The sequence below is a fragment of the Myotis davidii genome, unplaced genomic scaffold, assembly GCF_000327345.1.
Source record: "Myotis davidii unplaced genomic scaffold, ASM32734v1 scaffold2945, whole genome shotgun sequence".
NCBI lineage: Eukaryota > Metazoa > Chordata > Mammalia > Chiroptera > Vespertilionidae > Myotis > Myotis davidii.
In genome coordinates, this window is record NW_006295915.1 from 30,642 (window position 1) to 53,087 (window position 22,446).

Genomic DNA, 22,446 nt, shown 5'->3' on the forward strand with positions numbered 1-22,446 from the left:
CTGGGCCGCCTCTCCCCAGGCAAGTGAGTTTCAGGGGAAGGATCTCAGCAGGCTGTGCCTGGGGATTAAGCCACCATGTGGCCCTGACTTTGTCCTGAAGGTCTCAGGGCCTATCTCTTCTCCCGGAAGAGTGAATGGAAGAGCTTCCCAGCATCGCTCTGACAGTAACTGCCTACATTCTAGAGCTAAGATGAAGGCTCAGAGATGTGAGGGGCGTGTGTGTGGGGAGCCAGGGCACCCACCAGAGTCTGTGCTTTTAATGCTCCTCCCACTGCACGGGCAGTTGCCCCATTACCTTGGGCTGGCCAGGCAGGCGAGAATAGGCTGTGTGCACCTCATGCAGCACCCCCTTCCGGGCCATCTCCAACATCTCCTCCCGGTAAAGGTGGTCCTCATCTGGGCGCCGGCACCCAAACACCAGGGTCATGTGGCCTCTCTGGAGCCCTGCAAGACCCAGCAGGCTGCAGTTACAAGGGTGGCCACCAGAGGGTGGGCTTCAAAGCCTGGCAAGCTGGCCACCCAACTTGAATTCTCATTTCATTCCTGCAAGTGTCCTATCTAGCACTTTGCCCACCTCACAGATGAGGAAGCTGATGCCTGGGGCATTCATATCACTTGTCCACACAAGCGGAGGCAAACTGGGACGGGGCCAAGTAATGTCTGTGGGCAGTGGCACAACTCTCTTGCAGCTCAGTTCTGGCCACCTGGTGCCCCCCATTCCAACACTCAGAACCCCCCAGCTGTACCTTTGTGCTCAGTGTCATGGAGTCGCTGCTGCCAGAAACTGCGGAAGGGGGCAATGCCCGTGCCGGGTCCAATGAGGATGCAAGGACGGGAGGGGTCCTCGGGGAGCTGGAAGCCGCTGGCACTGATGGGGACAGAAAGAGACAGGCCCTAGTCCTCAGACACCATGGGCGGGATGCACATGCAGGACAGAGGCCGGGTAGCTGGGGTGTGTGCTTTGGGCGGTAGTGTTGGGTGTGTGCTTTGGGTGGTAGTGAGGGGCGTGTGGAGAAGACAGTTATCTCAAATTTGATTCCCAAGTCCTGCAGGCAGCTTCATTCCTCTGGCCTGAGCCACCATCACCTTGCCCTCACTGTCCGCTGGGGTTCCTCACCACTGTCATCTCCATCCCTGCTAGAGTCTTGGCCATGTTCTCCAGCCAGGAGGTAGAATGGAGGCCCCGGGTGACCCTTATGCCTTCTTTATGGGCCAATGGTTCCAGAGTGGCACCTACACCCAGGCCCCTCCCTTTCAATCCCAAACTCCCAGAACCAGTGGTCCCACAGCATACAGAATGGAGGGGGTACTTACCTTCTTACAAAACAGGGCACTGGGTCTTGGGGTTTCAGGCTGCTGAGCCATGTGCTGCAGACACCATGGTGCAGGGGACCCTGGCCATCTGCAAGGACAGCACAGACCTGACCAACATCGCCCCCCACCCTCCATCCCCAGTGTGTGAACTGCCCCAGTGGCTCCTGGAACTCCGTAGGCTTTAATATGGGAGCTGTTTTTCTACTGGTTCTGAGGCCCACCCTTCATATACTCAGAGCTGGTGAACGTGGAACGGGACATAGAGAGAAGGCAAGCCTCTCCTTTGGCCACTGCAGAAATTGAGTCTCAGAGGGACAGTGACTTGTACAAGGCCACTCAGGTAGCAGCAGAAGCAGGCCGCAGCTCAGCTTCCCTGACCCCTACTCCAATGCTCCTTCTACGAGTTTCTCCAGGGACCCTCCCAGCCACCACTCGGCTCCAATGACAATTGCTCAAAGGGGCCCTTGGGGGTGGCTACAGTCACTGCCCCAGAGTGTCTTCCCCAATACAGTCCTGACTGGCAGGAAGCCTGGGTGATGGACTACCTCCTGAGCATTCCGGTTGGTTCTGACATCTGTGTGTGGCCCCTCCTTGACTTGTGGAAGCCCCAGCTTTTTCCGGGGTACATTCCTTTCCCAATGGCCCAGAATTTAAGGGACTTCCAACCAAACTTGAGAAGTCCCTTTGGTTTTCCTCTGGATGGAATCTTGCTCTCATGGAACGTGCCTGCGTCTCCCCTCCTGGGCTGAGGGCTGAGCCTGGGCCTGTGCGACATTGTCTAGCACAGCAAATGGTCTCTGCCCGGAGATCAGAACTGCGTGACTGCGCTGCTCAGAGCACAGAGGGCTTAGAGGTGTGTGCTGGCTCCCCTGCTTTGGCGCCCCAGGCAATGTTCTGTTACCAAGGGCAAGGCACAGGCACAGTCCATCCAGGGGGGGAGCCAAGCCCACTGGACAAGGTTTTGGACCTTCAAGTCTGTGTCAGTCCATCCCCCATCCCCTGCCCTCATAGCACCCTTCTTGGCACTTCCACAGTGACAACTGTATTTCTGTGGGTCTCTCTTCATTGCACCCTCTCAATGGGAAGCTCCATGAGGGCAGAGGCTCCGTGTGCAGTATTTCCACACTGACCATGGTGCCAAGGGTAGAGAAGTATGGGACAAATCATTGCTGAATGAGTGTGTGAAGGAATGAACAATCAAGGCAGAATCTGCCCTGTATTCAGGCTGGACTATCAGGAAAACTGAGAATCATTGGGCTCCCACTAAGTATTGGGTGTTTCCCACCTTTGATCTCATTAAGTTGCCCCAATAGAAGCAGGACTGCAAAGTGGAGTAGGGTGGTTAAGAATTTGGTCCCTGCAGATGACCTGGGTGCGAATCTCAGTTCTCTGCTTGCTAATGGTGTGACTTTGAACAAGTGGCCTCAGCTTCCTCACCTGTAAAAAGCACACAGTAGCCATCTCACACGACTACTGATGATACGCATACAAAGGGGCGAGCTCAGTGCCTGGTTCAGAGTAATCTCTGCCACACACCTCCTACTGCGGTAACAGCTCTGCAGGTGGGAGTTTCACTGATGAGACCAAGGCTCAGACACGTTGAACAGCTGCCCAGTAAATAGCAGAGTGGGACTGCACCAAAGCCTCTGCCCCGGCCTTACCTCGGGTGCGGTAGGTGAGCACGGCCACGGTGAGGTGGACCTCCGTGGGGGTGCGGTCCCTGGAGGAGCTGATGGAGTAGTACCGGGGTTTCAGGACAGGGAGCTGGGAGAGCAGGAAGCTGGCAGATACCCGCAGGGACGGGAACTCCTCCAGCACCTCCAGGAATGTGGGACTGTTGGTGAACTTCCACGTATTGTATTCTGAGGGCTGGAAGGTAAGGGCAGTATGAGCACCTGCCCCACTCCGAGGGAAAAGGCTGTCACAGTCCAGGTTTCATTCGTATGTGCGTATTTGCATTCATTCATTCATTCAAGTCATTCCTTCCCTCAACAAAGACTTGGAGCTGTCCAGGGTGCTGAGACTACCAAGCTGGAGAGACACTATTTCCTGTCCTGAAAGAACACAGGCCAGTGAGTAGCATTGATCTCACTTTTGTGCTGAGAACTCCACTGTCAGCAACTTGTGGGCAAGAGCCAAACCTTTATTATAATCTCACTTGGAACCATACAGACCTGGGTTCAGATCTTGACTGGATGCTTGTCTTAGAGCTGTGGGATCCTGTCCCAATTGCTTAACCTCTGTGAAATGAGGAGGGCATCACCTACTTTCTTGTATTAAGTGAGAAAATGTGAGCCAAGTTACAGCAGCACAGTCTCAGGATAATGGCAGTGGAGGTGTCTGGAATCATGATAATTAGCAATAATGATGATGTAATAATGACATCCAGTGCGTTTTGCAAAGACTTGGGCCTAGAAAGTTGCAGGTGAGTTGATGCATTCTCTTATTAATTTCTTAATTCAACCACCCATCTGTCACTATGCCCATTTATCCATTCAGCTACGCCATCCATCCTCCAACACTTTCTACGTCCCAGGATTGTCTCAGGCTCGTCCAAGATTTGGAAATACAAAGACAAGAGACAGTGGCTCACTTTTCCTTAGATAATTTCTGAGGACGCGCACTTTGGTTGCATCCTGCAGACACTCAGAAAGATCCGGCTTACTCAGCACAATTGTGCCTAGAAGTGGGATGGGACAGGAAGCCTGACTTTGGCAAGTCTCGCTTTGGACAGCTGGGTGGTCCCACTTGGAGGTGAACGGCCAGCGCTGAGCTCTGGCCCCCACACAACTCCAGGCCCTGCCACTGCCCCACCCAGCAGGCAGCCCTGACTTCACCTGGCACAGGGTCTCTAGCCTCTGCCTCTCCGGTTCTTCTGTGGCCAGCTGAGCCAGCTTTCGGAGCAGCAGCTGGGTTGGGGGCGTGGTGATGTCCAGGAAGTAGGTGAGGGCCTGGCTGAGGGAGCAGGGGGGCAGCTGCTTGTCCCGGGCCCAGTAGCTGCCTGGAATACAGTCACGATGGAAAAGGTCCCATTTAGGTTTCCCAGAGGGTGATGAGGCCTCTGGGGCAGACACCTCCACCCTCCAGCTGCAGGTGAGAGAAGACACTGAAGTTCTGGCTCCAGGAACAGCAACAGGGCTCCTGTGCCCAACTCATGAGCAGGAAGATGGGCTCAGATATATGGGTGCAGGAAAGGCTGGTCGACAGCCCTCCAAAGGGCACCCATGGTGACTCAATCCTATAAACTAAATATGCACAGAGTCCAGTCCTTCTCACCCAGGCCTGATACCCACAGGTGGATTACAGGCTCACAGTGACTAAGTCCACCAAAGACTGATGTACGCCCAGAGGCCACTTACTCATTTAGAGAAGAGCCCATGACTGCAGTCCCCTGGGGTCCTATACTGGGAGGTGCTAGGAGAGCCGCCAATCACCCTGAGTGACGTGGTGAGTCTCAAGGAATCCTGAGGGGCTCTATATAGGGGGAGGTCACAGCATGGATGCTGGGGCCAGTAGATGTGGGTTCAGACTCTGGCTCCCCACTTACTAGCTGGGTGGCCAAACTCTCTAAGCCTTGGATTCCGCCTCTGTGAAATGGATGTGATCACACAACTTGTCTTGCTGGGTTTGTATGAGCATTGAATGAAATAGTGCAGTGTGATAGCTGGTACAGCGTCTGGGACACGGGTGCTCAATAAATGTTAGGTAAAAATATTAGTATTACATTGTTTCATCTAGATCCAAGGCCCGATGAGCCGCATCTGTCTCCCTCTAGTCACAAGAACATCTCTGTCCCCTCATTCCTGAGTGCCAGGCTCTCCCACATTCTCCAGGACATTGGGGTCCAATGCCAGACTTTGCTCCTCTGACCCCGGCTTTCTGACTTTGGCCCCTCTCTTTAGGGGGACACATCCCTGACAGTGTCATTATCACCAGGAAAGCTACGGCCAGGGAGCTAGTCCTAAGGCTGGGAGGCCTGAGATGGTAGATTTCACTCGTTTACCTCTCCTCCTGCCTGTCACCCTGTGCTGTGCTCTCCACATGCACGGAGAGCCTCCCCTTAGCACAGGAAGGGGATGCCCTGGGGCCTCCCAGGGACAGTGTCCTCTCCGTGGTGAGGATGGCCAGGAGGAGCCACACTCTCCATGAGCCCTGCTCACTGCCTGGGAGGGTGGGAATAAACCAGACCCTTGGTGGGGCTGCAGTATGACATTAGAATGCCATGAAAATGTGAAGAGGTTATATATTTGGGGATCTGAGGAGGCTCCTGTGGTGTATTCTCTGACTTCTGGGCAGATGTTCATTAGTCTGTGGGGAAATAAACCTCCCTCCATTCCTGCGTTTATTTGGTGCCAGGAATTGTGGTGAAGGTTGCATTTGTATCCACTCATTTGTTCTTCACAACAAGCCTACAAGGAAAGCTCTTATCATCTCTATTTTAGAGAAAAAAATAAAGCCTTGAGTGATTAATCCATATGCCCAAGGTCACATTGCTGGACCAGGGGCTTGAACCTTCAAACCTCACCATTTTTACACCGTTTCACATTTCTGTCTTATGTCACCACGCAAGCTGCACATATATGCCTTCAGTGGGGACTCAAGAGGCAGTGCATGTAAAATGCTGGCATATAGTAATTACCCAACAAGTGCTAGCTGCTACTGCTACTGTTATAATAATTATGATGAATAACATTCTTGCATATCGGCCTCCTGTACTAGGTGGTGAGCTCTCTGAGGGCAGGCACCAAGTCTCATTCATTTATTCGCCCAGGGCCTGTCTGTTATATAGACGAAACCACTTAAAATTTCGATAGAAAAATAAAGGAATCAGTCAATCATTTAAAAAGTGGCCAGTTAAGCAAAAGAATGAAGGGAAAAGGCTTTCTTGCCTCTGATGTTGGGCAGATAGTCCCAAAGAAGCACCCTGTTTGCTGGCCTGCCACCAGGCCGAGAACTGTTTGTAAGAAGCAGGCTTCAGCGTGGCGCCCCCCCTCCCCACACCCCAAGCAGGAAGGGGAGGGTTAGCTGCCTACAGTGCAGGCCCAGGCCCAGCCCATCAGCTGGTTGGGGGGTTGGTGGAGGATGTTGGGGCCGCCTCAGCAGAGGGTCCGTGTAGAGGACTCACCAGTCTCGCTGAGGGTCTCCAGGCACACGGGTTGGTGGGGTGCGGGGCCGTCCACCACTCGCTCCAAAATGCCTTGAACCAGAGCTGGCTGGTTGCTTGGGAAAACCCCCAGGTGCTCTCCAGGCTGGTAGCTGAGGCCTGGGCTGCCCTCACAGGAGAGTTCCACCAGGAGCGTGGTGCGGCTGGAAATGGGGAGGAGAAGCCGCTGGTAACCCACCAGGACTTCCTCCAGAGCGCCCGGCAGGTGGGCCGCTTTCCCCTGGAAATATGCCCTCCTTTCATTTTCCTGCCTGATTCCATGAGCACGGTCACCAGCACCCCAAGGCTGGGTCATCTAAGGGGACCTGAGACTGACCAGACTACTTGAGGCTTCTCCGTGGGTAGAGGATGGGCTGCACCCCTCCCTGTGCGCTCCTCCCAAGCCCACGAGGGCTTGACCACAGACTCTGCCTAACGAAAGCATCCCTCCAGGAGAGATGGAGGCAAATCCGGTTCTTGCTGGAACAAAGCCCAGTTTTGCTAATGAATGGGGAGGACAGCACAGAGAAACAAAACCTGCAGAGAATCCACAGCAAGGGCCTACCCTGGCGGGAAAGTCCTTCCCCGCTAGACTTTTCCTGAAAGTTCTTAAGGGAGAGCCAAATGGCCCTAGCTGGTTTGGCTCAGTGGATAGAGCATCAGCCTGTGGACTGAAGGGTCCCAGGTTCGATTCCAGTCAAGGGCACATGCCTGGGTTTCGGCTCGATCCCCAGTAGGGGGCATGCAGGAGGCAGCCAATCGATGAGTCTCTCTCATCACTGATATTTCTATCTCTCTCTCCCTCTCCCTTTCTCTCTGAAATCAATAAATATATATATTTTTAAAAAAGAGCCAAATGGTTGAATTTCTCTTGCCCCCCTTTTTGGTGAGAGAGTTTAGTGGCAAAGGGCAGGGAGTGAGGCAGGCCCCCAGTTGGGAAACTGGCCCAGGATGAATGGAGACCAGACATAGAGGCGCTGGTGGCCACGGTCAAGCCGGCCCTCACTGCTAATGCCAGTGGACACAGCTCTCTTCTCAAAGACTGACTTGCCCTGCACTTCCTTTCATTAAAATGAAACCTGTGGACCATCACCCAGAGCCCTGTGCTCTGCCCTACCTGGATTTGGGGCTCTGTAGATTCTGCCGCGACTTGAGCTTCATGGTGAACACATTCTTGGCGTGCATTCCGCTGAGGGCTGTGGGGACAGAGAGGCGGTGAGATGGCCAATGGCTCCCAAGCACCGTGTGCCCGAGTCAATGCCATCTGGACACTGCCCTAGGGAGGTCCCGCTGAGGGCGTGGGAGGGTTTTCTTTCCTTTGCCCCACCGTGTCTCTGAGTCATAAATGAGGACCTTTGGTCTGACCCAGGGTGGTTGTGCTGCTGCTGGGTGTTGAGAAATGCAACTCAGATGCCCAAATATGGGGATTCCGAGGGCATCCTGGACCCGCAGGAGAGCATCGTGGAAGCCGGGGATCTCCTAAACAAGCAGAAATCTGCAGGACCACCAGACGCATGGGACAACAAAAGGGGGAGCTTGAAGGCATGGTATCTGGGGGCACCACTGAGAGTTCACAGGCTGCAGAATGTTCTGGAATTGCCTCTGCAGAATGTTCTTTTCAATACGTGGCTGCCATCAGAGCCGAAAGGGTGGGGCTCAGATCTCAACTTGACCCCATGCTGGCGACTCACATCGCCTCCCTGAAGTTCCTTTCCTCTGTGCCTGTCTTGCAGGATGAGTGTCAGGGCTCGCTTAGAGCGGGTGGGCAAAGAGCCCAGCACAGTGCCTGGCACACAGGAAGCCCTCAGTTGGTGTGGCCCCTTTCTCTCTCCACCTCCCTCCCAGGGCTTCCTCCTTAAATGGCCTCCCTCAGGGACGAAGCAAGGCCTCGATTCTGGCACCCCAACCGGCTCTTGGAGGCAACAAGAGAGACGCCTGGCAGCCCTAGGCCGGCTGCCCCTGTTCAGAGGGTCCCGTGCTCAAAGACCCCACCGGGCAGGAAGGGCCAACCAGCCCCGTGTGGTGCAGGGAAGCAGGTACCTTTGTTGAGGTCCAAAGGCTGAGAGTCCCGCACGAGCCGGTAGTGGTGCGGGTCCCAGGTCACATTGGTGGTGTAGAGCTTGGGGATTTGAATGCGGTGTTTGCCTCGGACATCGAACGCCTCACAGGCTGCCTGGAAGGAGACAGAGGGAATCCGTGTTCGTGAGCGCCCTCGTCATCAGTGGCACCACCACCACTGGGGAAACGCTTCGCTTAAGGGAGGAATTTGCTAAATCAGGAATCAAACCTCAGGCAACAAAGATCTGAACTGTGTGGTCCCCATTCCCAATCTCTGTCCCCAACAAGACCAGGCTGTCAAGAGGCGCTGGATAGTCAGAGGGGAAAAGATCTTAAACCAAAGCTCCCAGGAGTCAGGAAGGTGTCCTGCTACCTTCTCCTACCCGGGGACACAGGCCTAAAGTGGAGCTCTTCCGGGGGCACCACTGCTCCCTGTCCGTGCTGTGGGGCAGCACCAGCTGTGAACTGACCTTGAAGGTTTGCACGGCCCAGCTGCGGAAGTCCTCTTCCTGCCCACTGAGCTCGTCCCCTTCCCCCGTCGGGATGAGCTGAGACGCTCCCAGGTGGGACAACTTCTGGTCGACATCATGAGCAAAGGCGCAGAACTGAGGGTACATGCTGGAACCGAGTCCAAACACGGCATACCTGCCCGAGGAGGACACACACACAGAGACTGGAGTGAGCCAGCCATGCAAGCATCTCCCAGCAGCACCAACATCCCATAGGCCGGGCGCAGGCACTCCCAGTGCAGCCCAGCACAGGGCCCAATAGTGTATGCCCCCTTCTGGGCCTTCCTAGCGCCAGAAGCTTGTCACCAACTCCATGACCAACCCTAAGTGTGGCCTGCAGACCCGTAAGAGGGGCGTGGATTCCCTGGCTTGAGGACAGGCTCTCTCCAGGCCTGGACCCCCCCCTCCCCGCCCCCAGAGAGGACCCTCTAATATACACCCAGTGCCAGACTCTGGGCCCATCAGGCAGGGCTCGGACAAGAGGGGGTGGGAACAGCCTTACCTGAACTTGTTGGTGAGCTCTTTCAGCATGAAGAGGGATTTCTTCAGTTTCTAGAAAGAGAGAGAACCACAAAGGTCTCAGGACAGGATTTATAAAAGCAACTGCTGCTTCTTTCTTCTGGTGGCCCATTCAGAACCGGCCACATCTGAGAGAAGGCTCAAGATCCACAAATGCAAGTTGGTTGGTGTGTACCTGGCTGGGGCTCAGGGACAAGTCCAGCCTTAGCCACTCATGTGGCCTTGACCCTCAGTGGGGGGCCCGGAAACAGCCCAGCCCCCACCACACCCAGCCCTGTAGAGGGTTTCCTGATGGGGGCATGAGTGAGCCCCGCTTCCTGTTTGGAACCTGGTGAGAGCAACAACTGTTCCCGTATTTTCTAAAATAACCCTGATTTCCCAGGAACTCAAGATAATTTTAGGTGGTACCTGTCCTAGCAGATGTAGTGTCAGATCTCCTGGTAAGATAGTATTCTCTCCTCTGTAATTTATTTTTAGTTATTCCCATTTCAACTTTTTGTTATTGTGGTTCTCTTAAACACTAGGGAGAAAGTCTCACATTGGTAGTAATGGAGCCTTAACACCTCTCTAATACTTGCCTACTATTTTTTTTTTAAACCTTAAGCAAGCCATGGTCGGCTAATAGTATCTAGCTAAAACGCAATAACTCCGTTTGGCTTTCATTGGATTTGTGAGAGTGAGATAGAGTTTCCTTTAAACATGAATTGTTGAATTTGAAAGGTAGGTCAGTTTGCTGAAATCTATTACGTATGTCGTAGGAAAGGTGAGACGTGCATAGGGCGATCACTACGAAGGACACAGGCAAATGGCTGACATTGGGCAACCAGAGTGCTCTGAGCACTCACCCCCAAATGTCCTCCTCAGGATATGCTGAACCCCCACATCCCTTCCTTGGGCCCTACCACCCCCCGGACCCTGGGACCTGGGCCACCTACCGCTCCATTGCCGGGGGAGTCTCCGTTCCCAAAGGTGCTGGTCACCACCAGCAGCAGCTGCTCCTCCTCCAGGCTGCTCAGCCTGTACTCGTCCATGCAGAGAACCTGCATGGCACCGAGGGTGGGCATCAGCCCTGGTTCCCAGGCTGGAGCCCTCTGTGCCCTCCCCAGACACCCTGTGCTTTCCTGCCCCGACCCAGGCCCTTAGCCCCCTTCATCATCCAGGCCCCCCGCCTCCCCCCAGCACAGGTGTGGCACAGAGAAGGTGAGTACCTAACAAATCCATCAGATGAACCCCCTTGAATACACGGCCTCAATTCTCCCTGCCTCCAGCCCCACCTCCACCACGTCAGCAAGCCCTGGGGGGGTCTGCCTCCAAACTACTGCCCGGCCCAGATCAAAACATTTCCGCCACTCCCGCGGCTATTTTGGATTCTTAGTGCGTGGATGTATCTTCCACAAAAATGGGGTGAGCAGGTTACAAAAATGACAACTCCTCTGGCACCTCCGGAACCCAGACACTTTGCCTGACGCTAATGGCAGGTGAAGGGTGTCACAGCCTCGCTCCTACCCGGGCCCACCCGCCTCGGGAGGCCAGCAGGGGTGAAGAATGGCGTCCAGCACTGACGGGATGGGTGAGCCACCCGCTGGGGTTTTATTTCTCTGCGTTTTATTCACCCTTTGCCTCCTCACACTCAGCACTGCACCCTGTAGGGAAGGTGTGCAGGGAACGGCAATAAAATTCATCTAGAGCAGCTCAGAGAAACTGCGACTTGGGCTCATTAGGAAAGTGTTTCTCACCCGACCAGTGTGCTCAGTGGTTGGGCATTGACCCATGATCCAGGAGGTCAGGGTTCAATTCCTGGTCAGGGCACATGCCCAGGTTGTGGGCTAGATCCCCAGCGAGGGCATACAGGAGGCAGCTAATCAATGATTCCCTCTCATCATTGATGTTTCTATCTCTTTCTACCTTCCTCTCTAAAATAATATATATATTTTTTAAGAAAGTGTTTCTCAATCTGCATTCCCTGGAACACTCTGAAAAACGTATCAACTGTGTAAGTTTGAGAACCCCTGGACACACCTATCCCCCTGTGTGTGATTTACAACGTAGAGCCACACATCCAGGCTCTGAGACATCCTGGAGCAGAGCACTCTGACTTTCCCAGATTTCCCCGAACACAGGCAGGGGAACGGCACATGTCCAGCCGGGTCAGGTACCTTGGGGTTGAAGGCACAGCTGAACAAAGCCCCTAGGTCCTGGGCCAGCGTTTCCGATTTTCCCGTCTCCGTCGCAAAGAGGATGGTGGCTCTGACTCGGGACGCCATGGTCTTGCGCATCAGTATAGAGGCGAAGAGCACGGCTCTGTGGGGACAGACAGACAGATCCTGTGCCGGGTCATCCTTCCAGAGGGAGATGGGGGCCAGGAAGGTGGGAGGGGACAGTGTTTAAAGTGGGCAGATTGAGTTAAAAGAACCCATGTGTCTCACCAGCTATCAACCCTGACTCACCACCTTCTCCTGCCCTCACCCGCTCCGCTTAGCCCCTTTGGGAAAATGCAGGAGAGAGGAGGTTGGGACAATAGCGACAGGTGACCCTTGGAATTGGTGTGGGGACCTCTGGGAGCCAAACTCCATCAAGATCACTTCTTTGTTCCCTGCCCTTCAAGGCCTAGAGGGCAGGCTGACTGGAGGGAAGATGTCAACACGGGCCACTCCCACTTACTTAACCAGGACTTGAAACCGAATCTCTCTTCTCCGGGGCCTCAGCTTCCCGTCCTGCCAGACGTGGGTTTTCCACGCTTCCACCTTCAGGAAAGAAGGCAGATGTGAGAGCCAGGCAGGCCCAAGCTCAGCGTGGACTTGGGAATGCTGATTAAGAGCATCAACCCATGAACCAAGATTTCCCCCATTGGATTCCTATTCAGGGCACATGCCCGGATTTCGGGCTCAATCCCCAGTAGTGGGTATGCAGGAGGCAGCCAATCAATGTCTCTCTCTCTCATCGATGTTTCTAACTATCTCTCTCTGTAAAAAATTAATAAAATATATTTTTTTAAAAAAGAATACCTTTACAAAATAAATAAAAAGTATTAAGAATGTCTGCACATGTGTTCTTGGTCCTTCTCCATACGTCCTGCATGAGCGAGCATGCACATGCACACATGGATGCACACGCATACACATGCATGCACGTGCACATACATGCACACATGTGCAGACACACACTGTCTCTACCCCTGAGCCCCCAAGACAGAGAGAGGAGGAAAGCCCTCTGTTACCTGGTAGTAGTAGAAAGGGGACAGAACATAGTTTAACATCTCCTGGTGGAACACGGGGGTGATGCTGCCAGAAATGGGGGGCACCAGCCAAATCCAGTCGGCGGGGCAGCCCCCTCGGGACCGGTACTCGTTCTGCATGTACTTCATGAAGGACTCTGCAGCCGAGTGGTGGTCCATGATGGTCACATTTAGCTTCTAAATCAGAAGGAGGCAAGAGGGGGAGTTGAGACAAAGGACAGGGGAATCAGGAGAGTGGTCGGTTGACTGCAGGGTTCCCAGGTAAACCCTGGGAGGCCTGGAAATCTGTAAAATGGGACAGCAATTCCTTCTGGTCCCCTCCTCATGGCTGAAAATAAATATCCAAAGGAAGGCACGCCAAAGGAGGCAGAAAAATCACCATCACCATGGTCAGCCCACAGATCAGATGGTGGCCTCCTATTGGCCCTCTGGGGCAGTGTCTATCTTCTCCGGCCATGCCTACTGGTCTCCCCAAATTCCCAGCTGATGGCTCTCTCTCTGGATGCTGATAAATCAAACCACAGCGCATTTTTGTTGGGAGAGAATCCCAGGGGTCACTTCCCCATGGATGTGGCTCTCTTGGCCAAGAAGGAACTAGACCCCCCTGAAGAGGATGGACGCACTGGGAGAACCATGGTGTCTGGAAGACAAGTGACCAACATCCTAAAATTAAAAGCCTGAGCTTCCCACACTGACCCAACAAGGGCCACACCCTCAATGCCAGAGGCAACCCATGCAGCCAGGAGACACCTGCTTCATGTAGTGGTTCCAACCTTGGCCTCTTGTTGGCCCTGTGACCACAAGTCATTAGTTCCTGAACCTCACTAAGCCTCAGTTGCCTCGTCTGTGAAGTGGGGATGCTAACAGTTCCTCATGAGGTTATTGAAAGGATGCAATACATTATTACAAGAAAAAGAACAGAACGTGCTCAGTAAACTTAGCTGCTGCTATTATTTCTATCTGCCAGGCAGTGCATCAGGCACTGGCATTATAGACATGAAAGACACGGTGCCTCCATACATCGGATTGTATTCTAATTAGGGGAGGAAGAAGAAAGTCCGCTTTTCACGTGGTCTGACAGCAGCTACGTGGAGGGGTGCAGGTGCTGATGGAGGGCAGAGGAGAGGGCTTAGCTCAGAGGCCTGGAGGAGAGATGGGGCTTCCAGGGACAGCTTATAAGAGGAGGTGAGTCCTGAGAGATGGGTACAAGATAGGCCAGAGACAGGCATTCCTGGAGGAGGACACAAACATGAGTCAAGGCCAAGAGGAGGAGAGGAGCTACTAGTAGCTGATGGAGGTCTCAAGAGACCCCCTCACACCTTCTAAAATGTATACATACATACACCATACATATGCAACTCCTGGGTTCCAGATCAGTTTTAAGCTCTGGAATGGATTGTTGTGATAATGACAGTAACAATAATAAATAATAACAACAACAACATGGGTGCTTGCTAAGTGTTCACTATGGGTCAGGCAGTTCTGCTAAATTGCATCTATTTCATTGAATTCTTACAGTGACCTAGGGAGGAAGGGACAGTTATTATCTCTGTTTTAAAAATTAGGAAACAAGGCCAAGTCTTTGGAAGTTTACTGTGAAGAAGGGTCAGTGATGAGGAAGTCTTGGAGACTCAAAAGCAGGGACGGGACGGGACCAGCAATGGTCAAGAGCCAGGAAGGACCAGCAGGTTTTCCGGGACAGATCCGCATCCTGCCAGTGTCAGGGCCGATGCTGGGAGCCCCAGGAGTCAGGATGTGTGGTCCACGGGTGGCCCGTGGGGCCTTCCCAAGCTGGGCCAGCCTCACGGGGCTCTTCCTGTCCTGTCTCAAGGCCACCCCCTCCCTGAATCAAGCACAAGCCTGACCTACCTATGGGGTGACCTGCCCTGGGGAACAGCATGTGATCGTAAATATTTACTGGGCGATTGTTTAATGTCAGCTCCCCACTACACTTCACAAGGACAAATTTTTCTCTAGTTTGTTCACCACTCACGTCTGTGGCCCAGCCTAGGGTCTGGCACATGGAAAACGCTCAATAAAACTTTGATGAATGAATGAACGACTCTCTGCCCAGCGGTTTGGCCACCAAGGCACCTGCCAGTTTTGTGGAGATGGTCTCAGCTTCTACAGTAATGTCTTCACACACCCCATGATCCTTCCCAAAGGATGTGTTTATATGCGTAAGAGCAGCAGATGGTCCAGTGGGCTCAGTCTCACACAGGAACCAACCTGCTGTGTGTAGGTCCAAGGGGTGGACACTGTCACTCAGAAATAAGAGCACCACTGCTCAGGAGGATGGGGGCTCTCGTTCATTCACTCAACACACTTTTTTTTTTTTTTACCATGTGCCAGACACTCTCTGGACTCTAGAGCTAGAGCAGTAAACAAGAGACAAGATATCTGCCCTATGGAGCTTACATTCTGGGGTGGGCTGGGGGTGGGGACAAAACAACAAAGAAAGAAAGAAGTAGATGTAGTATATATTGTCAGGAGCTAGTAAGTATTATGAAGAAAAATAAAGAGCGTTAAGGGAAGAAGAGAGAAAGAGGGTGGAGGTGGGGTGAGGGTGCCGTTTTATATGCATGGTCAGGAAGGGCTCCTCTGAGGAGGTGACATTGGCACCTCGATGAAGGGAAGGGGCCGGTCGTGGGATGACTTGTGGGAAGAGTGCTCTAGGCAGAGGGAAAAGCAAGTGCAAAGGCCCTGAGGTGGGAACTATATCGGTGAGTCTGAAAAACAGCAAGAATTCTAGTGTGGCTGGGAGGTTGGTGGGAGAGGCTGGGGGAGGCAGAAGTGTAAGGAGGTCCTTCCTTGGTTTTGTTGTAAAGGGACGCAGAAAACACGGTGGTAGGTGGGGGAGGCATTGGGTTAGCTAGCCATTGATTTCTTTGAGATGAGAGCCATTGCAGCCTATCGATATTGACAGGAATGACCCAGTGGAGAGGGAGACACTGATGAGACAGGAGAGAGAAGGGGGAATTTTTCAGAATTAAAGTCCTTGAGAAATTAAGAGAGGACAGGATTCAGTGCTTAAACGCAGGGGTTGACCAGTCATGGGAGGAAAGCAGCTGCCTGTTGCTAGAAGCATGCAAGCTGCACCAGGAGACCTCGAGTTAGTGGGAGGGCTTATCTGTCTGTATCCCCAGCACCTAGCACCGTGTGTGGCGCAAGCTGGGTGTTCCATGCTTGTTTGGTGCATAAATAAATGAACGGTGCTGTCATGGGAAGTCGAGCATGGCATGCGAGGCTGGGCCAGATGACCTTCTCACCAGAAAGGCCCCCAGAACCCCAGTCATACCTGGAAACTGTGGAGCACGGCGACATTGATCTCAACGACAGCCTGGTCCTTCCAGAGTGAGGCGAGCTTGTGCGTTTCCAGGCCCATCCTTCTGCCCACCTCCTGCAGAGGCAGAAAAATGGCGGTGCATCAGTCCCTGGGACCAAACCACAGGCCCCCACCTCCCGCTGGCCCAGCTGGACGGCCCTCCTTACCTCCAGGATGTTGTAGCGCTGGACGTCACAGAAGTCCCGGACTCCGATCTCTGTGCCCATGTACCAGCCGTTGAAGGGGCACCCTGGGAACTCCAGGCCACCCACCTCGAGCAGCATGTTGGACACGGCAGGCAGGGCGTACCACTTCAGCCCCAGCTCCTGGAACCACTCGTACCTGGCAGGGACACAGAGCCAGTGGGTATTGGGGCCTTCACTTCTGCCCCCCCTCACCGCACCCCTCCCCCAAAAGCTTCAGAAAGAGTCAACCAAGAAAGCTCTTGTTCCAAGGGTTGATCTCTAAGTTCATCCCCCTTGGAGGGGTGAAGGGGTACACGAGGTGTCCTTCATTGATTATGCATTCATTCACTCGTTCATTAATTCACCCAGTCATATAGTAAGCATCAAGTATGTGACAGGCCAGTGCCAAAAGCTGAGAACCCACATAACATAGTGGTTAAGGACGCTAGAGTCAGAAAGCCTGGTGTCAGGTTCTGCCTTACTGCTTACCAGCTGTGTGAACTTGGGATGTTATTTAGCCACTCTGAGCCTCACTCACCCCACCAACAAAATAGAGGTAATAGCATCAAACTCGTGAGGTTACTGTGAAGATAGTACTATTGTTCACTTGTATGTTCATTTATTCCAGAAATATTTATAATTGAGCACCTACTATGTGCTAGGCACCCTGCTAGGTGTTGAGGATATACTGCTGAACAAGAAAGGCAAGACCCTGCCCTGGCCGGTGGTGCTCAGTGGTTAGAAAACCACCCCACACACCAAAGGGTCGTGGGCTTGGTTCCTGATCAAGGGCACATACCCAGTCAGGGCACATGTGGGAGACAACCAATCTATGTATCTCTTTCACAACTATATTTCTCTCTCTTCCTCCCCCCACCCCAAATAAAATAAAACAATGGAAAATTATCCTCAGGTGAAGATTAACAACAACAAAAAAAGGGCAAGTTCCCTATTCTCAAGGAGTTTACAGTCTGTAGACTCCAGTCTAGACTATAAACAAGTAAACAAACAAATAAATAGGAAAATAAAAACCAGGTGACGTGTTAAACAGAGGGTGGGGACGCTACTCTAGATCAGGAGGGGCTTCTGGAGGGGGAATACTGCACTGACAAGAAGGAATGTACTCTGAGGAAAGGGCACAGGAACAGCAAGTCCAATGGCCCTGAGGCGGACTGAGTTCCGGATATTCAAGGCGCACACACAGAAAGAGAGGCCAGCCCAATGATGGCGACACGGTAAATCTCAACATAGGCAGGTATTCTGTGATTGTGAGAGCTGACTGGAGCAAGGGCTGCACCAGATGAGCTCCTGAAGTCACTGCAACCTATGCTTTCATCACAGTCAGGCGAGGCACCGCTAAGAGAACCGGCAGGGAGGCAACAGAGGCCTGTGCCGCTCAGTGTGAGGGTCTCAGGGCCCCACAAGGGTTCCTCTCCCAAGATCACTGCTTCCCAAGCTCCTTGGGCCCCATCTGTCCAAGCCTGCGCTTCCCCCTCCTCCTCAATACGCCCTCGTAAGTCGGAAGCCCCAGACACACCCGCTGTATGAGGGTGACGGGAAAAAAAAGAAAGCAAGCCCTGTGGGGCACCTGCTGCTGACCGGGCTTTGGAGGAGATGCAAAGAGAGGCCTGAGGATGGAGGTCTCCCTCGGGAAAGGAGGGGGACCTGCATGTTCACTCACACCCAGCACCCTCGCCTGCTTACTTGGGATGTTCCATAGGCACCTCGAGCACAAGGTCGGGCGGGATCTCGAAGAGCTCAGGGTCGCGGCCGCCGGCCTGCAGGACCAGAGGCACCACGTCGAAGCGGCCATACTTGGGTTTCCAGCCCAGGTCGATGCACAGCTGGGGACAAGACAGGCCAGTGAGTCTGCAGACCCAGGCCCCTCGCCTCCTCGAGGCTCCACTGTCACCCTCCAAGGCTGGACCTGGTACCTGGGTGAACTCCACGCAGGCGGGGTCCCCGCGGATGGTGCCATCCGGCATCTGGTAGCCGGCATAGCGGATGAGCTGGGAGTTCCAGACTCGGAAGTCATGCTTCCCATCGCTCCGCTGCGGGAACACCGTGATGGCCGACCTTCCCCAAGACAAGGACCGCGCTGTTCACCACCTGGCTCGGGTCGGGGCTCCCAGCCATCCCTCTCTGGTCCCCTGCCCCTTCCTGTCTTCCCACTCCCCAGCCCTCTGCACCAGCTCCTGCAGCTCCCCAACATGCCCAGCGCTCCCTGCCTCTGTGTAACCTGCCCCACTTCCTGAAATACCGTCTCCTTCCCTCTTCCATCTTAAAGACCCACCTCCATCCCCTCCAAATGGTTCCAAGGAAACCAAGAATACAAGTTATTGAGGGGGGCTAAGCTCGCGGAGGCTCTGCTCATTACCAGGGCTCCCTAAAGAAGCCCGAGTTGACGCTTTCTTTCTCCCTGGTTTCTCCTGGAGCCAGAGATGCCACCCCTAAACACATTTGTATCTTCTGGCTGAGTCTGGAGGTGGGTGGACCCCAGCCATCGCCTAGGCAAAGGGGCTCCCACCTGATGTTGCCGTTGTTGGTGGAGTAACGCAGGTGTCTGCAGATGTGCTCGAACATTTCCTGGGCAGTGGAACAGCGCCGGGCGTCGAAGACCTGCACACAGCCCCCCAGACACGCCCATCAAGATCAGTGAGAACTCCGGTCTCAGGGATGATCAGAAGCTAAATCACGAGGGATCCGAGGGTGGGCTCCAGACCCCCGGGGCCACACACCAAGCAGAGAGGTGCTTCCTCATCTCTGCATCGACACCTCCCACCCAGGGCTGCCCCGTCCAGCCTTTCTCCTGCTCTCCTAGGGGAGCCCAAGCACCCCCACTTGGAAGATCCTATCAAAACCCCAATCCCAAGAAAACTCGATGGCAAGCACCAAGAATCCGGATTCCCGCAGCCCAGCCTAGTTTCTCTACAAGGTGAGCGCATTGGACGCCAGGCCTCCAGCACAGTTTGTTATAGGCGGAGGTGCTTTCACTGGCATCGCTCCTCGATTTCTCTGTCCAAAGGCTTGCGATATTCTCCAGCAACACAACACCCCCTCGATGTAAAGATGTCCTAGGCAGCTACACTAAAGAAAATGTTTTCTAGGGGCCAAGGATCCAAACAGTCCAGGCAAACCACCTCTCTTGCGGCACCAGGGCTTCCACAATAATAATAACAAGGTCATCTGGTTTGATGTTGGCCGCTAGTCTCCCAACTTGGACATCAGAGAGAAAGATCAGCTGGAAACCCTGGGGCTGACATGGGACCCTAGACTTCCCACGGGGGCCCATCTCAGGTTCAGGGGTGTGCAGAGAGAAGTTGAGGCCCCGGGTTCTGTCCAGGAGCCCTGGGCACAGCTCTGCTTGGCTGTTCGGGGGCCTCTGCCCAGGGCCCACCCGTCCACCGCTTCCTCTCCCGCTGGGCTCTAGGGAAGTGCACCTGCAGGTTGGACCACTGGATCCTTCCGATGCAGCGTGGGGCATTGCGCCAGGCCTGCTTGGTGGCGTAGATGAGCTCATCTCCCGTCAGCTGGTAGGTTCCTGTTGTTTCTATCTCCTTTGTTACAGCTTCCACCCTGGCCAGATGTTCCTCTATTTTTGCCCTGGGGGACAGGAAGACATCAGGAAGATCAACAACGAGATAGCCTTACACAGGCATTAATTCAAGCCACAGAAGCAGGAGCTGAATTAGGACACCAGGACGTCAAGATGTCTCCTGGAGACCGGCCCCTCCAGGTCAGCTTCAGGGGTGCGTGACCTGGGCCCGGAGCTTAGAAGGGCCCCGCGCTTGGTCTCATGCTCTGCTGTCACTGTGTTCAAACTCGGAATCCCTTTTGAACAGGGAGCCCGCGTTGTCTTCGATTTTACACGGGGCCCTGCCAGCCACGTCGCTGTTCCCGATCCCAGCAGCACCCTTGTGGTTTCTGGGCACTTTTTCTCTAATCACGTACATCTCCGCTCGGCGAGCGCGAGCAGGGAGTGCGTGCAATCCCCCTCAGACACACGCGAGACCCAGAGGGGCATCCGTCACGCCGCAGTCCCGTCCTGCCTCTCGGCTGGGGAGCAGCCGACCACCTTCCCATGGTGAAGAGATGAGCCAGTCAACCCCTCCCACGGCATCTCCTGTGCACGGAGTACCTGCTAGAAGCCCGGTACTGGTGAAGTCACTCACAGTCGGTGTCTCATTGGGCCTGTGAGGGAGGCGTTTTTGTGTCCATTTTATTGTCAAATGTATCAAGGTTCTAGGAGGGTACGTACCCCCACGGAACGGGTGTGATAAAGACCAAAGTCAGGGCTCAGATTCAGGTTTCCCTGATGCCACGCCCAGGCTCTTCACCTTCCACCTCCTACCCCAGGGGGAGTGCAAGCCCAGAGATGCTGCGGGCCTTCCCACGCTCTCCTGCTCAGGCTCCCACAGGGAGTGGCTCTCAGGACCCCACCTGCAGGGCCCCAGGGCCTGCTCAGGGAGGACACCACCACCGCAGGGTCCACCATCCCAGCTCTCCACAGCCCGGGGTTTCTCAATCTCTGCACCTCTCAGCCAGCAAGGCAGGTGAGGTGTCTACACTGGCTCCTCTCCGCCCCTCCCAGGCTTCAAAAACACCCCACAGGGAGGAATTCGGGCAGAAAGGCTTTGAAACACCACCACCACCACCACCACCACCACCACCACCACCTTGGGATTTCCAATCAGCACCAAAAATGTTTGAAATGGCAACAAACAAAACTATTTAAGGAATGAACTCCTGATTAAGGAGAGTGGACAACTCAGAACAGAATGGCCTTTCTGTGGATGAAGAGTGCCCCGACCACTCTTCCTTGATTAAGGAAAAAGCTCAAAGACAAAACACTTGACACCATTTATCTTCAAGGATACGCCGCTGCCGGGTGAAGGTTGAGGCAGCCCCTTCTCCCTAAACAAAGCTCCTAGCAACACTGGCTGCACCCAAGCATGGAAACCGCAGCCATGACCAGAACACAAGGCCTCGCGCATACTTGTTACCATGTGATTCTATAAGGAAGAATTCCTCTTTTACATGTTTACCCCATTCCTTTAGAATTTTATATTTTGCCACAACTTTCATATAGCCATGTTTCTGAGGCACTGAAGTTGCTATGATGCCTATTAGTTCTGGAAAAAAAAAGAGAAAGTGGCTTTTGGCATCGGTGAACTGGATTTGAACAGAATATTGAGCAAGTTATGATTTCTATCTATACATTCTTTCCTTCATGAAAGACCGAACCGGCCCAGCTGCCTGTGCCTGTGGCTGCGAGTGTAATTGTGGAGATGGACTGGCATTTGTCCTCCATCGCCCCCAGGACCTCATGGGGGTCCCAGGTGTGGACTTGTACTGCGAGAAATGGCTCTTTCCTCCGTGAGAAGCAGGGCAGCCCTGGGGCCTCCCCCAGCTAACATCCGCCCAGCTGCCTTCAGACACCAGCAGGACCTCCCAGGTCCAGCATGGAACCTTGAGGTTAAAGCAGGGGCTCTAGTACCAAGCTGCTGGGGTTCAAACCCTAGCTCTGGGACTTCTGAATGTGTGACTTTGAGTGGGTTCATCTCCTCCACAGCCTCAGTTTCCATGTCTGAAACACGCGGAGGATAATAATGGTGCCAATCTCATCAAGGCGTGGTGAGCGTTACTCCCAAGGCACTCACGCAGGGCCCAGAACATACATAGTGCTCGGTAAGTGTTAGCATCGATACAGTGGCCCAAGGAAGCCCATGGGGAAAATTCCCGCCCCCTCGTTCATTAGTCAACAACCTCACTGACAGCCCAAGGCGCCCGAGCCTCCTAGTCACCCAGCACCCTGCAGAGGTTCCAGTTGCACAACACACAGCCTGCACTCCCCTGCGTGAATAGGGCTCTCAGCCCAGCTGTGCGTTAGCATCGCCTGGAGATGTCTGCTGCCTCCCCACTTCCTGGGGCCCTGAAACTCGTGGCCCAAGGGACCCTGACACCAACATTTTGCAATGTCCTCAGGCAACTCTACTGTGCAGCCAGGGTTGAGGATCACTGGCCCTGGGAGGTCACATTTCTGAGGCACTGAAAATGCGATGATGCCTATTAGTTCTGGAAAAAAAAGGAAATGGGCCCTCCCGGCTCAGATGTTGTCTGGTCATAGGAGAGGGCATGTGGTCTCACCAGAACCGCTC

General features: G+C 53.9%; 1 protein-coding gene across 1 annotated transcript in view; it reads right to left on the reverse strand.

Annotated features, from left to right (window-relative positions):
• Nucleotides 1–27: 27 nt before the first annotated feature.
• NOS2 (nitric oxide synthase 2) overlaps nt 28–22,446 on the reverse strand; it is a 25,927-nt gene continuing 3,508 nt past the window's right edge. The window contains exons 4-23 of the mRNA XM_006770900.2: nt 19,729–19,891; nt 18,816–18,907; nt 18,223–18,364; nt 17,993–18,132; nt 16,271–16,445; nt 16,077–16,178; nt 12,761–12,955; nt 12,205–12,287; nt 11,700–11,844; nt 10,479–10,583; nt 9,527–9,576; nt 8,986–9,160; nt 8,498–8,630; nt 7,575–7,653; nt 6,440–6,621; nt 4,152–4,315; nt 2,976–3,183; nt 1,315–1,402; nt 747–868; nt 28–444 (exon numbers count right to left, since the gene is read on the reverse strand). Of these exons, the coding sequence (XP_006770963.1) occupies nt 257–444; nt 747–868; nt 1,315–1,402; nt 2,976–3,183; nt 4,152–4,315; nt 6,440–6,621; nt 7,575–7,653; nt 8,498–8,630; nt 8,986–9,160; nt 9,527–9,576; nt 10,479–10,583; nt 11,700–11,844; nt 12,205–12,287; nt 12,761–12,955; nt 16,077–16,178; nt 16,271–16,445; nt 17,993–18,132; nt 18,223–18,364; nt 18,816–18,907; nt 19,729–19,891 (2,731 nt within the window). The 3' untranslated portion in view covers nt 28–256. The remainder of the gene's footprint in view (nt 445–746; nt 869–1,314; nt 1,403–2,975; nt 3,184–4,151; nt 4,316–6,439; nt 6,622–7,574; nt 7,654–8,497; nt 8,631–8,985; nt 9,161–9,526; nt 9,577–10,478; nt 10,584–11,699; nt 11,845–12,204; nt 12,288–12,760; nt 12,956–16,076; nt 16,179–16,270; nt 16,446–17,992; nt 18,133–18,222; nt 18,365–18,815; nt 18,908–19,728; nt 19,892–22,446) is intronic.